Genomic DNA, 17,834 nt, shown 5'->3' on the forward strand with positions numbered 1-17,834 from the left:
TATCCTTCCTAGCACTCTCTGTCAATAAATTTCATGATGATAATTATGTGGTCTACATCTGGACTTCTCTGCACTGTGAGAAATACTAAATAATAATTTCCTGTTGTGAATGATGTGGAGAATCCTGTTTTTAAAAAACCTTTTTTCACATTTTTCTTTTTTGTCCAGGCTGAATGTTGTCTCATGCTGGAAAAGCTGTTCTGTCCTCAAAATACTTTTGCTTCCCCTTGCCTATAGCTCTGCTACTTTTGCCTTCCTTCTCTATAATTCTGCTACTTTTCAAGGACATGTAACTGTGTGGCATGTGAGTTAAGCTGCTGTGTGCATTCCAGAGATGCAGTCAGTGTTATAACTATCCTGTCTGTCTGATTCTTGGTGTCTTTATATTTACCAAGTGTTTCCTCTTTTGCTGTCTTTTGAGCCATAAGGTTTGTCCTTTTTCACTGTTCCATTCTTCAGTGTGTTGCATCCTAACTTGGAGCTATTGCTGCCTGTGTATCAGTGTACAGATGGAGCTGGATGCAGCTACACCTGTGACACAGCTTAGCCCAGGATATGGGTGCCCATGGCCACTGTTGGTACCCTCAGTACTCTAACACTTGACTATTTTTGTTGAAATTCTGTATTTTTTCCCTTACAGCTCATTCATGAATACCATCTGGTGCTTAGCACTCTGTCACAGCTAATTTTAACAATTCTTTTTCAAACCTCTTGCAATGAACACCTCACTGTGAAACTGAAGATCTAGTTAGGAAACTTCCACAATTTCCCCATTAGTGGGCATTGTTTAAAATAACTTTCTGTTCTTCCACAGTCTATTTCTCCTTAGGTTCCCATATTTCACCTGGATCATTGGAGGTTTTTATTAGCAACAGGCATTCTACTAGAGAGCTAAAATATTTGGGAAGGACATTTTTCATTCTTTCAGCCATGGGTAGACCATGGTAAAAGACCACAGAGCAGAAAACACAGCAGCGGGGAAGGAATGTTTCCTTTCATTTTGGGTCTTGACTAGAGAATTTTATTTGCAAACCATAGGCACTAACATTTCAAATTCCATAACAGTGTGCATGATTCATAGTTGGGAAGCAGGTTAATCTATATTTTAATGTTGTTCTTGTCCCAGCTGCTTGAAATAGAGCAATATAATTGCAGGTTCTGGAGGTTCCAAAATGTACTTTTTTCTTTTTGAAATCTTCCTCTAGGTGAGGAGCAATCGTGCATCTCTGAGCGCCGACAGGCCTTGTCGAGGCTCCTTTATGGCCCTGCTGGGTTCTTCAGTCAGACCAATTTGTTTTCCACACCAGATAAGCAGTCGGACAAAATTGATGGCTTTTCAAGACCCTGTCTTCCCTCTTTCAAGGAGCTGTTTCTGGACTCTGGATTGTCATCCCCACTTGCACAAAGCCTGTTTGCCAGCCAGACCCATGAGCTGGAAACCACCCTTAGTGAAGCCATCACAGGGATGTTCCCATCAAGGGAACTGGCTCAAGTGGCACTGCAATTTACTGCCAATCCAAAGCGTTTTCAAGAAAACCTCTTTGGAGGAAGGTTCTTGAAGAATTTGATCCAGTTTAACTTCACAGGGGTGCTTGGCACTAGTGGGAAGCACAGCATTGGCCAGTTTTTCCCACAGGAGGATGTGTCAGAGATGGATAATGGCCAAGGTCCTCTGGAATCAGCTGAGGCATTGTCACTGCAGGTATCAAAGGGGAGCTCCATTTTGAGTAAACCTCTTGTGGGCAGCTTTGACCGCACGGTAACTCTGCAGGACAATCAGAGGCTGATGAAATTCCTTTCTTCTGTCCTGGAACTACCAGAGTTCTTTACTTTTCTCCAACAAGTAATTTCTGTCCCCAAAAGCGTTGCTGAAGATTTAGGTGAAGTGGTGAAACTAGCACTGGGATCCAGAGATTGTGGTGAGGAGCCAAGGGACCTGTTTGTTCCATCATGCACCAAGGAGGGGAGGTATGAGGAAGTTCAGTGCTATGCAGGAGAGTGCTGGTGTTTGGACACTTCGGGTAAGGAGGTTCCAGGCTCAAGACGTCAAGGCAAGCGCCCAAGGTGTCCCACTGAGTGTGAGAAGCAAAGGAGAAACCTGAAAAACCTGAAGCAAAGCCTGCCTGCAGGATCAGATCTCTTTATTCCCTCTTGTACTGAGGATGGAGACTTTCTGCCACTCCAGTGTTATGGGACAGATTGCTTCTGTGTTGATCTGAATGGCAAGACCCTTCCAGGAATAAAGGGGAAAGCTGGAAAGGCGATGCAATGTAAGTCTTAGGGACTGGGAATTTAAATATGCTTTCTTTTGTATTGGAATTCCATGATTCTTTCTTAGTTTCTGATTACATCTGGAAATAAATGGATGATGTATGCAAATCTCCTGTCTCCTGACAGGAAAGCAAGCCAGCTTTACTGTGGCAGGGAGATAGTGGGAAATACAGTGTGTGTCAACCTTGATATCACAAGTCCTGAAGGTGGTCAGGGTGTAGGGTGGGCACACTCAAAGCAGAGGAGCCTGAGATCTTGCCTGGTTACTCAACATGCCATTGGCATGTCTCTACCTCAGAGTGTAGCTGGAATGTGTAACACCCATGATGCCCAGGAGATCTGGAGCATCTGTGGAACTGAATGTGACCCCTGCCCTGTGAAAAACTCCTGCTTCCAGACCAAGTCACCTGGGCATGGTCACTGGCTCATCTTTTCATAAGAACTAAATATTTTCACTGCCTTAAACTATGAACATGGTTTAGTCTTTTTAGCTCAAGAATATATCCTCAAACTGGTAAGATATCACAGGACTCCAAACATAAGAGGAGGATTTAATGGCTGCTAGGTTTCTTATAACTCACAAAGTCAGGCCAAAAAGGTGAGTTGCAAATGACTTTTGACATCAGCTTGATAGACTATGAACTTCCTCTTCTTGCCCTTTTCTTTATGGTATATGAAGAAAGAAGGAAGCACATAGGCAGTGGATATTGGTCTGTCAAGTTTCTGTGAACTGGGAACAACACATCAACAGGGAGAATAAACAAAGAGGAGAGCCTACTTCTCATTTTGAAAGAAATAGCAGTGTCCAGCAGTGGAGAGTGGTGCATAGTGAGGGAGCTCTTTTGAACAGCAGTTTGCAGAAGCAGTGGGGAGTTTGTTGTAATGATCTGAACTGAGAGGGGATTTATATCTAATAACCCACCTGCAGTGCAATCCAAAAATAAAAAGGTTTAGAATTCTCTGCTGCCCAAAAGAAGATGAGCTCCCATAGTTGGCCGGGTTTGTAGAGCTGCTTGGTGGCAAAGTGAAATTTGGCTCTGGAGATGGCAGAAAGGGCTTCCAACCAAACTTACTCCGGTATTTTGAGGGATGTTATTTTTATATTCAGCAGCAATGCTCAGTGGAGCGTAGGAAGAGAGGACACGCAGTCTTAAGATTCTGGTTCAGTGCAAGGGGAAATAAAATCAGTACTATCCCACTATTCAGACTGTTGTTTTTGCAGATTGGTTGAATAACAAGTAACAACCTGATTACCAAGCATGTCTGAAAATACCTGATCTATGTAAACATATTCAGGAAGGCATTTATTTAGTGGCACCTGCCCCCCCAGTAAGAACTACAAGTATCTAATGTACTCACAAATATAATAAAAAACATATCTGTATTCATCTTGGAAGGCTCACATCCCTTTGGAAATCTTGCCCTGGTTCAGCATGGGACCTTGATATTGTTAAGCCCTCTTAGTAACAGGCCAGGAATGTTGTTATTATTGGGCTGAGTGACCAAGTTTCAGTAGTGGTGTTTATTGTACTAGAGAACAGGGGTATTGTATATCTTCAGTGCATTCAGAAGATGTGCACGTTTTTCTTTTCCCAGGCCCGAGTGCTTGCCAAGTAACAGCTGGTCAGGAGTTTCTCAAGGCTGTGAAGCTCCTGTTGTCAGACCCAAGTGCTGTCCCTCAGCTGTCCAGCCTTCACCTCCCTCAGTGTGATGCTGAGGGTGGCTGGAGGCAGGTGCAGTGCAGTGGCCCTCCCGAGCAAGCCTTCGAGTGGTACGAGAGGTGGATTGCAGAGAACAACCAAGGCGAGCCCCTGCCTGTTCCTCATCTATTGAACATAATAGCTGGGTATAAAGAGGCATCCTCTGGAGGTTTTTCAGCTTTTGTTAAAGCTTTGTATGAGGCTGGGCACCAGAATGTCTTCCCCACATTCTCCATGTATTCCTCCTTCACGGATCTCCCGCCTCAAGTGCTGAAAGGAAACCTGACCAGTGCATCTGAGAACATTTTGCTGGACCCATATATGTTCTGGCAGCTTCTGACTGAGCAGCTGAGCTACTACCCAGGACCCTATACTGATTTCAGTGCTCCATTAGGCCACCTTGAACTTCGTGATTGTTGGTGTGTTGACAGCAAAGGAGGAGAGCTGGAAGGAACAAAGGCAGGAGTGAACCAGGTTCCAGCGTGTAAGTAACAATTTCTGGCATTTAAGTTGGAGTGTTTTCTGGTCCACAAGAGAGGGAAATTCTTTCAATTGCTGTGAATGGCAGACAATAACTTGTCAGAAAGATCATCAGCACTGCCATTATTGCTGGACGTCAGAAGTAGGGTGACTCATTTTGGTAAATAAGGGGTGGCTGAGCTTTGGGAATAAGGAGAAATAAAGTTCCATATCAAGTTTGTGTAGATTTTATAATTTGGAGTTTGAACATACAATGGTTTTGCAGAAGATGCTTAGCCAGATGGTAAAGGATATTAGAAAGTGTGAAGAGTTTTATGGAAAAATCAGGAATATTATTTAATGTAAATGACTTCCAAGAATGACTTAAAATGAATCAAGATGGATTTTCTTTACTGTTTCTTATTATGTGGTCAAGAGTAACAGATATTCCCTAGAAGACACTAGGAGGAGAGTGAGGCCAGCACTGAAGTTCAGTGAGCTCTCTGTCTAGACACCTTCTTGCTAAGGTGCTGGGCCCTCTCTGGGATTACTCCAGCAGATGACCTGTGTTATAAATGCCATCACTGAAATTGTTCTCATCCCATGGCACTTTTCCAACTGTGAAAAAGAGATAGGACAATGGACTGGTGGAGATTCCAGTTCTGTGGGCAAGTGGGAGATAAAGGGAGTGAAGCAGGTTAGCAGAGTTATTTTGGAGGAGTAGCTTTTGTGGAGCTGGTTTTGTGCACTGAACTGCCCTTTCTGGATCAGTAGATGTATGGAGAGGACAGGCCAAGTGTCAGCTGCCACTCCACACCCAAGTGATATACCTTAATTTTCCTTTCTGACTCTCACTTCTGATTATCCACATTTTTTTTATGACAGCAACTGAGGGAATGTTCTCTAGAGACATATTGACTCAGTTTGTAACCAATAAGGACTTACTTAAAAACATCAAACTTTTGGCCCAGGACATGGAGAATATTTGTGTGACTTATGGCATTCTAAGGCTCTTGCTGTTAAACAGCTAAGAAGTGACAAGTCTCCTTTGCTTGCTTCATTATGCAGTTCAACACTGATTTCAGAGTGAAACAGATGATGCTAGTTAAAAGACCAGTTAGTTTTCACATGCAAATATTTACTGGATTTAGATGAAAGTTGTTAGTATACTTCTCATATATACACTTTTCTATACAGGTCCTGGTATATGTGAAGCTGTGAAGCAGGAAGCCATGAAATTTATGGGAGAGGCAGAGCAGCTCATCCTGGCCTCAAATGGGTCCCAGTTTGCCTTTGGAGAGAGCTTCCTGCTGGCGAAGGGGATAGAGCTCACAGACAGTGACCTCCTGCGCTCTGCTGGGCCCCATGGGCCAGGGGCAGGGGTCTCCCCAAAGCTGCTGTCGGGCAGTGACCCTGCTCTCCAGCTGGCTGCATGGTCAGGTGGGTGGAAGGGAGAGGAGGGCTGAATTAAATGGAGTCATGTCCAGAATCTGTGCAAGAGCACTTGATGTCAAATGCATCTTTACAGAAAAGCAGGTGTGACTCAGCAGATGTAATTGATCAGGCTTATTAAGCTGCCACTCCAAAAACTGATTTCTGTTGTCTCATATGTAATGACACAGTGCAAATATAAAATCTGGGCGCTAACCAGCCTTTATGTACTTAAATTATGTACCTTTATGTCCTTAAAATTATTTATTAATTTGTCTTGTGAAGTACAGGGAACATTCAGATTTTTGCAAATATGTGCACTTAAGATATCCTGTATTGGGCACTAGAGCTTTCTTCTACTTCTCTTTTTTATAGTCCTGCACTTCTACTGGCAGAGTCACTTTTCTTCAAAACGTTCTTCTGGGGAAGCAGCACGGCTGGGATTTCTCCCTTACATCCCTCAGTGTGATGGCCTGGGAAACTGGGAGCCAACGCAGTGCTATGAGAGCACAGGTGAACAATTCCTAACAAGACACTTTGGGCTGTCTAAATAATAAAAAACCCAAACTAAACCAATAAAACCCCCCAAGAATTCTAATTCAGTAGCAGTCAGACTGGAGGAAGGTGATATGGTTTACAAGATATGTATAAATCGACAGGACTCACGTGGCAGCTCGTTGGGGCTCAAAAATCAGTAGATACTCAGTTGCTTGCTGCTAGTTGTGTTCCTTGGGGGTTGGTCCAGGAGCTGATATTGCTTAATGCCTTCACTCATGACCAGGATGATGAGGTGGAGCACACCCTCAGCAAATTTGTGAATGATGTTAAATTTTTTGGGAGTAGGTGATAAGTCTGCAGTGGAGGATCTCACCAGAGCTTCTACCTTTCCATTTGCACCACTGCTCTCAGCTGTGGTCTACTTACCCCTGGATAGCACAGTTAGCTGTAGCTTAGATTTACTGACCCCTTTCTATGGAGCTGCTGAGGGTGAAAATCTTCATGGTATGCAACAAAGCACACTGCAGTCCCACATCTAAAATAATGATGCTTTTCTTTCCTGGCCAGGTCATTGCTGGTGTGTGGATGAGAGAGGGCATTATGTTGTGGATTCCTTGGTCTCACGCTCAGCAGAACTTCCCAAATGTCAGTTGGGTTTTCTTCCTAAAGATTTGTCTTTACCTGCTCTGACAAATTTTAATATTTATTGGAAATTCTAATGTGATATGCATGAAGTAAGGGTTGCTTCTAATCACTGCGAAAAAAGTAAAAAGAATTATAGTCTTATTTTGCTAATTCATTTAATTTCATTGTGTGTGATGTTGGCTTGCATGATTTGAGAGCAGACTCTCTACTGTTGGTGGCTCTGCCTGAGCAGGGGGACTGGACCAGTTGTCCAGCCAGGTGTCTCCAGAGGTTCCTTCCAACCTCAGACATTCTGTGGTTTTATCAAACACCAGTCAGGAATTCTCTGTCTGAGACTGTAGCAGTGCCTAATGCAGATGTGTGAGGGAGCTGGTGATGTAACCCTTTCTCTTGTTTAGGTCTGAAACTTGAGTTTATTTAGAAAATGTTTTCCCTCTTACAGGCCAGACTTCATGTCAGCGATCTCAAGCCAATGCCCTGATTTCCAGCTGGAAACAGAGCAGTGCAAAGCTGGACACCTCTACAGCTGATTTGTTCATCCCCAACTGCCTTGAGGTAATTTGACATGACTGAGGGAGGAAGCAGTTTTGCTTACACCATGCCATAGTCACGTACGCTTTCTGTCCATGCTCTTTAAGCACTCCTTGTGGATTTCTATTAACCTGAAAGAAAAGGTTAAGACAAACCTAACAGCCGGTGTTGCCCTGCAGAAGGCAGAATTTAAATAATTTTGAGATGGAGACTGGGAACAGGAGCTCTGTGCCTGCCCACATTTCCTTCCCACAGGCTGGCTCTGCCTGGTGCTCTTACAGAGCTGTGCTTAAAAGGCACATCTTAATTGACTGGCATTTGGGGGGGTTTCTTTCTTCCTGAGCTGTGAGAGAATGACAGAGTGAGAGGGAGCTGGGTGCAGATATCCCAAAAAACAGGGTCTGTGATGTTCTCAAAATGTGGCAGTGAGCAGGATAGAGACAGGCAAGGAACAGACATTTCATGTAATAGTCATTATCATATAGAATCACATAATCATTTAGGTTGGAAAAGACTGCCAAGATCAAGTCTAACTGTTACTCCAGCATTGCTGAAACCACCACTAAATCATCTGAATCATATCTTTAAGCACCACATCTACACATTTTTTGAACACATTTCAAGCTAGGATTTTATCAGAACTTTATCTCAATGTACACTTAGTCTACATCCTGCTTAATGGTTGGACTTGGTGATCTTAGAGGTATTTTCCAATGTAAATGATTCTTAATTCTTTCAGGGACTGGTCTATCTATTAAATCAATTAAACTGTATTTTGTGTTTCTTTTTAATATGTTTTAATAATGGAGAAGTGTAAATATATTAAAGCATTTTAACCAATCTTTCGGGTATGGATTTTAGTGTATCTGTATTAAAATACTTTGCTCTGCAATGACATGTCCTTAATTCCTTGTAGACAGGAGAATACACTGTGCTGCAGAGATCTGACACAGATATTTGGTGTGTGGATCCTATGTCAGGAGAAATATTCCAGCGTGGCAGCAAAGACTTGGATGGCAATCCTGAGTGTGAGTAATGCTTTGCCCCCGGCCTATGATGCCTCATGCTTGGCAGCATTTGTACTTTCCTTTTCAGAATGCTGCCTGTGAAACATGGGAGGCTCATAGTTTAATTCCTCAGTGATAGGGTGTATACAAAGTACAGCAACATTAAAAGGGTATCTAAAAATAGTTACCCTTTACTTTCATAACACCAGAAATAAAACTGTCCAGACAAACTTATGAATGGGCTTCTATGCATTTTTTAATCCTTGATTTCTTACCACCAATTTAACTATTTTAAAATGTAAATGATCATATGATTATACTTAAAATTACCTTGACCAGTAATTTTTACTAAAAAGATTAACTTGATATTTTTGCCTTTGAAATACCAGCATCTAAATGATACACCATCACATTTGTAAAAGTAAATAAATAAATAACATACATACCAGCATTTTTTTTCAATGATTTTCCTAAAACAGTACTACTTGCACTTTAATATTTAGAAAAAAATGTGGGTTTTTTCTAGAAGTAAAATCCCCCATTTCTGTAGTGATTTAAATTATCTATGGTTTCATGGTCACTCATCTTTCTTCCTACCAACAAAACAGGCTGCGAGCACTGCTGGTAAAGACTTTAGGTCAATTTATTGTCTTCTATTCTGTATCTTGCAAAGACTGTCTCTCTTTGAAGGTCCCAGTTTCTGTGACATGCTGAAGACCAAAGCTGTTTCACGAGAAGCTGCCAGAGGCTACATCCCCCAGTGTGAAGGGGACAAGGGGATTTTCTCTGCTGTGCAGTGCAGCCAGGACCAGGAGAGCTGCTGGTGTGTCTTTGGCAATGGAGAAGAGGTGCCAGGGACACGAGTGAATGGGGGAAGACCAGAATGTGCAAGTGAGTTCCTGCCTCAGGCATTTTACTTGTGAGCAAATCCAGGCCTGAAATTTAACCCGGATCCTAATTTTTTCCACTCTCTAGTTGCATTTAATCCTATTTCTTCAGACCTTTAGAGACTTTTGCTCAAGCAACATACTTATCTTCGTGTTGTAGCAGATTTCAGACCTACCTGGGAATGCTGTCCAGTTTTCTTCAGGTACTTTGTGAGGGGTAAAAGGAGAAGGGAATGGATCCTTGACTTTTCCTGGAATCTGGGAGACATTTGGATAAATTTAACTTGCAATGTCCTTTGTGCATTTTCCCACCACTGAAGTGAAGCAAAATTAGTTAAACTTTCCAAAAGGCAATGCTCCGAAATGTAATGATTAGTGAAAAGTAGAGATGTAAAAAGAAAACCTTCAACAGCTGTCTGCAGGATGCTGATTTTTTTGTTGTTGTTGCTGTTGTTATTTTTTTTAATTGTTTGTTCTGGGGGAGAAGGGTTGAGAAAAAATAGGGAAACAAGACCATATATTTTGCTGCAGTTTCCTTTTGTGATTCTGCTGTATAAAGATCAACACAGGCTTGTGCTCACTGACCAAATAGAAGATGTGACATGGTTTAGTGGTGGAGCTGACAGTGCTGGGCTCATAGTTGGACTCAATGATCATACAGGCCATTTCCAAGCTTAATGATTCAACAATTTTATTGTAAAATACCTGACTGTGTCAACACAATTGCCTGCAAAGTTTTTGTCAACTGGGTAACTGCTCAGCCAACTTGGAAATACTTTTATTTGGGCTCTCTTGTATCAACAGAGAGTTCTGAGGATGGAATTTTACAAGAAGCCAGAAGGAGACCTCGTGGTTGTATTTAGCCCATGGTGTTGTGTGGAAATGCCAACTGAGCTCTGAGGAGATGAGCTCCAAAGTAAGGTGGTGTAGTCACCTGAACGTGACCATCCAAGGCAAGTTTTTAGCTCTTCAGAGAAGCAGAGCGAACCACAAGTACAGTGCTGATGCCATCCTGTACTTTTCCTAGAGAAAATAGTGACTAATAGTGATTAATAAGTGAGTAATTAATTTCTTTTTTAAAATACTGAGATGAGAAGTAGAACTGCTTCGAAAGTATAGTGGAAACCTGATTTTACTGAAAGCTATTTGTTATTTTCCACATAAAGATTTAAATAATCTTTATTGTTTCCCTGGATTTTGAAACAAATGGAACTTTTCATGATGTACAACTTAGTTATTGTGTGAAAATAAATAATCAAAACTTAGTTTTCTCCTCAGTGTACCCAGCCTTATGCCTCTAGTCCTGGAAATTACTAAAAAAAAGTGTTCAGGAAAAAGGAATACTGTACTGCTACCTTGGAGATCTTGTCTATCAGCAAAATAAGCTGTTGTGGTGGGAAAATATGATAAATTTCTCCTTCAGCATGAGAACAGACAACTATAAACAGAAAGAAATAACTCAGAGTGCCCAGTACATGCCAGGAGGTTCTCATTAGTTTAATCACTTCCATCAGAGGTAGAATCCAGCTTCCTTTAGCTGACATGCACTGGAGAGAAGATGCCAAGTACCCTAGCAGTCCTCACATGCACTTCCCATAACTCTGAGTAGAGACAGGTTTCCAAAGAAGGTCCTGGCAATGTTAATTTCCTTGTGTAAATCTTTGGAAACACCTATGAAAGAAGTGTCAGTATTCAGCTGGATTCTGATTCACTTCTACAGGACCAAGAAACAGGACAATGACAAAATGGTGCAGGCTTGACAACAATAGTAAATGAAGTGGCATCTCTAGAGTGATAAATGAGCAAGCTGGTGGTGAATTGAAACCTGTAAACCACACCAGGAAACCATTGCTCACTTCTGTTTTGGGGGCTGAACTTGCCTTGTTCACACACCAAACCTCAATGGAACAGGCATTAGGAGATTGTAGCACCATTCAGTTGAGACTGGACATAGGAATGTGTTAGAGCAATTAAGAAACCACAGATTGATTTTTGCATACTCTGCATAAATATTATATTATTGTAATTTAATGGCCAGGATAACTATTCTTATATCTTTTACAGAGATGTCTTCTGGTCCTAAAACCTTGTGAGATTTATTAGAAGTTTGTTAAGCAAGGATGCCAGGTTTCCACCTTTACTGAGAAAGAGTCTGGCTACAGAGTCAATGAGTGAAGAGAAGGAATGTAGTGGCCCCATTTGCAGAGTTAGTGCAAAAAAAGTTGCTATAAAGGAGATTTGGATAAAAGTATGAATTTAGCAATTCAGAGAGCCAGATATGAAGGCTTTTTTTTGTTGGCATTGAAGTGCTCAGAGATGGAAAAAAAAAAAAAGATGTACTGCACACATTGAATCCCAGATTCATCCTGCAATGTTTTAATACTTTAACTGAAAGTTTGATACTTTAAATGAAATGACTGCTTAGTTATGGAATTACTCTTCATGTGTCCATCAGAAAGGGTGAGGGAGGGTGCTCAGACCTAAACCATCATCAATATTTGCCTCTCTTCAATGATCTGAAGTTTAGGACTGATCTGAGCATTGTAATTTGGAAAATGATATATGTATACACCAAGCAAGAGAATTGTATGATATAATAACAACTTTTTATTTGTATTTATTTATAAGTGAGGAAATTGTTTTTTCTTCTTATGTTTTGTAGCTCTGGAATTTGTAAGTGTTTAATTATTAATGGATATATTTAGCAATTAAGTTGGGCTTTGGCTAATATTGAGTGAAGCAGTTGGCTTGTACTAATTAGTAAAAATTAATTATCACTGTAATTAGTCTGCTATAATAGTCTGTTACAGTGGGCTAGCAGGGTTTGAATTACTGTACTCATACAGAGTGAGTTGGTAGGGAGAACTGTGCTCCAACTTTGAACCTCTATACTATTATTTATATACATGTATAATCTGTATTCTGCCCTACTGGTCCCTAGAAACAACTTGGTGCTATTGAAGACACCACAATCATGAGTTCCTGATCTCAAACCTTTCAAACTTCAGTCTAAAGGGAACAGAGATGAGGTTTATTTGGCCCTGCCTGTTTCCACTAGATATTTTTTGTAAAGGTTTGTTCTGCTGTTGGTTAGAAATCTCCTTCTCATTTCCTGCTTAAATTTATTCATGTCTGTTCAAAATGTGTCTGTTCCTAGAAACCATGCACGTCCCTTTCTGGACCTGATTACCCATCACAGCCAATATGTGTCTTTCCATCAGCTTCAGTAAACTGAACCCAGCTGACCTCAATCCAGATCAAAGTTGATGAATGGGGAAGGCACAGGGTGCCTATGTTTGAATCTGTGGGTTTGAGGGGTTTATGGACTTTGTCCTAGAAGCCTTCATAGCATGCCTCTAACGCATCTCTCCTTTCTCCTGTGCCTGCAGGTCCGCAGTGTGCTCTGCCATTTGGTGCCTCAGCAATTGCCAGTGGGGCTGTGCTTTGTGAAAACATCCCTGGGCAAGCTCCAAGCATCCAGCAGTGCCAGCTCATGTGTCGCCAGGGCTTCCACAGTGCCACTTCCAACACCTCATTCCAGTGTGACACGCAGCAGCAGCGCTGGGTCTCGGCTGCCCCTCTGCTCCAGGCCTGCCAGAGTATGTCTGATCTGATCTGAACTAATCTGCTGGGGCTTGGGAAGGGCTCAATGCAAAACTGAGCTTTTTTAAACAGTGCAAAGACCAGCTTTTATCACAGAACTACTGTGTGAATAACAACTGTAGTTAGAGGGTAGTTGCTAAGTTGAGGTGCAGGAGATGTGTTCTGTCTTCTGCCATCTTCACCTCTGTCTCTTGGCTGGCCCCTGTACCAGAAACTGTCCCTCTTGCCTGTAATAATAGAGCCATAAATAGTTATTCAATCTATATGCAGATTTTTCTGGTTAGTTAAAAGATGCTGGCACCATAAGTGATTCTGATGGAACTACTTAGTCCTGGAAGAACAGATGAACACCAGATGTTTGAATTTGGCTGAACTTGACTGTTTATTTGCATAATCAAATCACTGTTACTTCTGCATCTTTTTTTTTTTTTATTTGCAGCAGTCTGTTCTTAAAGATTAGTGCTGTAGTTGTTGGCTGACTTCTGGTATTTTTCAAACCATTTTGCTTTCAAGAGAAAAATGGCACTTTAAATCTTGGAAGAACTGGATGTCCATTCCGAGCTCATGTAATTGGATATTAATGTTGGCTTTTTCAATTATTTTAACAAAGACATACATTCTGATCAAAATGGCAATTTATAGCAGTGCTAAACTTTGAGAAGTGCAGGTCTTCCTGCCAACTTTGCAGCTACTTTTAATTTCCAGGTTGCACCCATTAATCAGTCTTCAGAGTGGGTTAGACTCTTCTATTCCTAATGCAAATATTTTTAAACTTTCAATTTCAGACTGAAACTTTTGTCTGTAACTGTGTTTTTGAGGTCTCTATAGCATGTTATGAAGTAACTTCCACGTTTGCCTGATGGCAGTGGAATGACTTTGTAGGGACAGAGGGGAGTGTATGGAAATCTGCTACAAAGTTAACTGTAAGTCAAGGACTTCCCCCAGTAATTTGTGCTTGGAATAGACCATGATTTTAAGGAGAAAGAAAAAATTCCCAACAAATCAGAAGGCAATTGAACAAACTTCACAAGAATAGAGAATTCACCAGAAGATTTAGTAATTTGTTCCAATGGATAATTACCCTCACTGTCAAAAATCATATTTCCTGTTCTTTATGTGTACATCTAGAGACTGTGGTCAAATCAGGTCTTTAAACACTCTCTGAGAAACTAAGCAGGGAGAGGCTTTGTGCCTTGCAGGAAGAAGCAGGGGTTTGTGTCCTCTGGTCTTGTCTGCCATTCTCCTTGGAAGCTCTCCAGACTTTCTCATGCACATTTTGGGGTGAGGGATGAGGAATTGTGCTCCAGCAGCGACACTTGTATGTGATGCAGGGAGGACCTGCAGAGGAGCTGAATGAGGGAGAGCTCTGCTGTTTGTCCAGACTGGTGGGATAAGAGCCAGCTCAATTTGGAGGTGGAAGGACAGCACAAGTGTTGTGCTGAGCCTGAGATAACAAACCCTCCATGAAGCCTGGGATCACTGTTACTCCAGGGAGACAAGAAATTTGCATATTTTTTTTCTTGCTAAAAACTGATCAAATAGATTTTGATTTTCTAACTGATGAGCTCACAGATTTGTCATCAATTTGTGTGATTAGCATCACTTGGATTTGCTGTCAAAAATTCAGAAAGCTCTTGTACATGTCTATGGCAATGCCATTATCCGTATGCAAATTTATTCTCTCGTAGAACTTATTCCCATTTAGTTTAACAAAATGGGTTTCCAAAAGCCTATTTACATTAGTATTAATTGCTGTCACCATTTAATTACTTTTTTAATATATGTATTTTCATGATTGCATGTAAGAAAAGTGAAAATTGGCAGGTCTTCCTGTTTGGTTTTTTTTTTTTTTTTAAGTATTGGCACAATGTCAGCTTCCATGTAATTCTCTGGAACTTCCTATTTACTAAGGCATATGCAAAAATTATCAGTAATGATCCAGATTGTCCTTATCCTTCTGTGAGTTAGTGCTCCAGTGAAAAATATCTCTTCATTATTATCTAAGTGTATCACTTGGCTTTTCTCTAATGCACAACATCTATATTTATCAAGCTTGTGTCTTGCTGTTTGTTATTTACTACTGACAGCTCTACTGCTTTCATCTAAAAGTGGGGAGATGCTTTTGATGCAACTTGAGAATGTAGAATCAATGATATCTTTTCTCAAACTAACTCTGAAGGTCAGGTTCCTCATTAGTGAGGTTACTAAATGCCCTCTCTACTTCATTTTTAGAGCTCCAATTATTTCAGACAGTCCAAGCTCAAACACACTTTCAATTACGCCTGCCTCCTGAGAAGACATGTAGTTCTGACTACTCTGGGTTACTCCAGGCATTCCAGATATTTATTTTAGATGAATTGAAGGCTCGTGGTTTATGTCATCTCCAGGTAATTTGAATTCCTTATCTTCCACTGTTGGTGGATTTTGTTTGTTTTGTTTGATTTTCTTTTGTTTATTTGGGTTTTGTGTTGCACTAAAAATAAAAAAAAAAGAAAAAAAAGTGATGCACAACATAGACCCTTTCCTGTTTGAGAAATGTGGAAGAATGGAGTACGCCATGAAATTTGTCAGGATTGGCAGCACTTCTCATATGGATGAGTGTGAAAATAGGTGGTTTACTTTCACACCACATCATCAGATCAGTTTAGTTCCAGCCGTAAAAGTCATATCACACCAGCCCAATATTTGTTAAAAATTTGTTTCAATGGAAGAAAATATTTTGACTATTCTTACAGTGACTATATGACTTGCTAAAATTATATTTTCTTGCTTCTGTTTTTGACAGTATTACTTTAAGTATAGTACAGTGCAAATGAATAGGGCAAGACAAAAACAAGAAAGTTCTCAGGTTGACTAACTGTGATTTCACTTAATTCTGAATTTGAGGTAAATGCATTTGGAAAAACTGGCTCAGTTTCCATGTGTGATGATTCCACTGTCTATGTGGAATGCCTGAGTGTGGATCGCCTGGGAGTGAACATCACGTGGAGGACTCAGCTGGAAAACATCCCGACAGCTTCTCTCCCTGACTTACATGATATTGGTATTTTTTCTTTCTCTGATGTTTCTGTCTCTGATTGGCTTTTAATAATTTTGCTTCCCAGTCTTTATAACACTGGTGTTGTGTTTTTTGAGATTTCGGTGTTGATATATTTCCCTTCTCAGGCTGCTACCACACAGTGGAAAGAAGCTGTAATTGAATGTTTCTTTCAGATAGGACTGCCTCTCCCCGCTGCCTTAACTAGGATTGAAAATTACTTTATCAGGCATTAGCTGAACTGTCCCAGATGTTAATTTCCACTGGACAAGTCCTCAGTGCTGGAAAAGTGTTTATATTCATTGTATTCAGAGAAACACAATTCACACATTGTCAAAAACTTAACTAATTTCTTCCAAGTTATTTTTTTCTTTTTTTTCCCCTTTTCCCTTTATTTTTTTTTTTTTTGTCTATCAGTTGCATTGACATCTTTGACACTAAAGAATGATCCTTACTTCTGATGTCTTAGAGCAACAGAGACCACTGACTGGCAGATGTTTGCTGTGGTTTCCGCAAGAGTTAGGGATGGTGTAAGGAACTTCTTTCAAAGCAGTCAGTATTTTCCTTCAAAATAAAAGGTATTAAAAGTATATCCCAAGTTCAAATGCCCTCTGTGGACATGTCAAGAATAGTGGCCTGTATCAAGAATAATGTGGCCAGAAGGACCAGGACAGTGACTGTCCACCATACTCAGTACTGGTGAGGCCACACCTCGAGTCCTGTGTTCATTTTTGGACCTTTCACTTCAAAAAGGACATTGTGGTTCTACAGTGTATCCAGACAAGGACAATGGAGCTGGGGAAGGGTCTGGACCTCAGGTCTGGTGTGGAGCAGTTGAAGAAGCTGGGGCTGTTTAGCCTGGAGAAAAGGGGAGCTCTTATTGCTCTCTACAGCTGCCTGAAAGGAAGTGGGAGTCACTCCCTTCTCCCAGTTCTCAAGCCAAGTGACAGGACAAGAAGAATTGGGCTCAGGTTGTGCCAGATGAGCTGGCCAAGCAAGTGGTGGAGTCACCATTTATGGCCATGTTCAAAGGGCATCTGGATGTGTCACTTGAAGATATCATTTAGGGGTGATTATGGTGCTGCTGGGTTGGTGGTTGGACTAAATTATCTCGGAGGTCTCTCTCAGCCTTGGTGATTCTGTGTTACCTTGTCTCCAGTTTCACTGCTTTGGAATGGTGTTCCCAGCACTAAACAGAAATAGCTCTGTCTTCATGTGTCCTTCCTCCTAGCTGTGGGGCTTGGAGATATGTGTCCTACGGCAATTTTGCTTGGTCAGAACTGAATTCAGAGCCCTTCAGGACACAGATGGTAGCTGCAGTAGTCCTGTAGTTCCTGGCTCTACAGTTTGATATTGTTTACATCTGTCCAATTGTTCTATATTCTGAGGGAAACATAAAACACAGAATGATAGAATATTTGGTTTGGGAGGGACCTTAAAACGTAATCTGGTCCAACACCCCTGCCATGGACTGGGACATCTTCAACTCAGTCAGGTTCCTGAGTCCCTTCCAATTTGACCTTGAGCATTTCCAGGGGTGGGGCATCCACTGCCTCTCTGGGCAACTTGGTCAAATATTTTACCACCATCACTGTAAAAAACTTCTTCTTTATATCTAACCTAAATTATATCTAATCTGAATTATATTTTATCTAATATTACATTGCCCCTGTGATTATTCAAGCGGTTTGCTGAAAGTGAATCAAAATATGTGTGCTTGGTTTATATTCAACTTCTTTCAACAGTCTTCCTCTTTGAGGCCATT

At 41.1% G+C, this 17,834-nt stretch overlaps 1 protein-coding gene across 1 annotated transcript in view; it reads left to right on the forward strand.

Moving 5' to 3' along the window:
* The window catches only part of TG (thyroglobulin), a 145,648-nt gene that overhangs the window by 13,347 nt on the left and 114,467 nt on the right, over nucleotides 1-17,834 (forward strand). Inside the window, exons 9-19 of the mRNA XM_062504085.1 lie at nucleotides 1,206-2,270; nucleotides 3,868-4,455; nucleotides 5,628-5,870; nucleotides 6,237-6,374; nucleotides 6,927-7,004; nucleotides 7,447-7,559; nucleotides 8,452-8,563; nucleotides 9,233-9,433; nucleotides 12,819-13,028; nucleotides 15,265-15,419; nucleotides 15,919-16,075. Coding sequence (XP_062360069.1) covers nucleotides 1,206-2,270; nucleotides 3,868-4,455; nucleotides 5,628-5,870; nucleotides 6,237-6,374; nucleotides 6,927-7,004; nucleotides 7,447-7,559; nucleotides 8,452-8,563; nucleotides 9,233-9,433; nucleotides 12,819-13,028; nucleotides 15,265-15,419; nucleotides 15,919-16,075 — 3,060 coding nt within the window. The remainder of the gene's footprint in view (nucleotides 1-1,205; nucleotides 2,271-3,867; nucleotides 4,456-5,627; nucleotides 5,871-6,236; nucleotides 6,375-6,926; nucleotides 7,005-7,446; nucleotides 7,560-8,451; nucleotides 8,564-9,232; nucleotides 9,434-12,818; nucleotides 13,029-15,264; nucleotides 15,420-15,918; nucleotides 16,076-17,834) is intronic.

This window comes from Cinclus cinclus, chromosome 1 (genome assembly GCF_963662255.1).
Source record: "Cinclus cinclus chromosome 1, bCinCin1.1, whole genome shotgun sequence".
NCBI classification, from domain to species: Eukaryota; Metazoa; Chordata; class Aves; order Passeriformes; family Cinclidae; genus Cinclus; species Cinclus cinclus.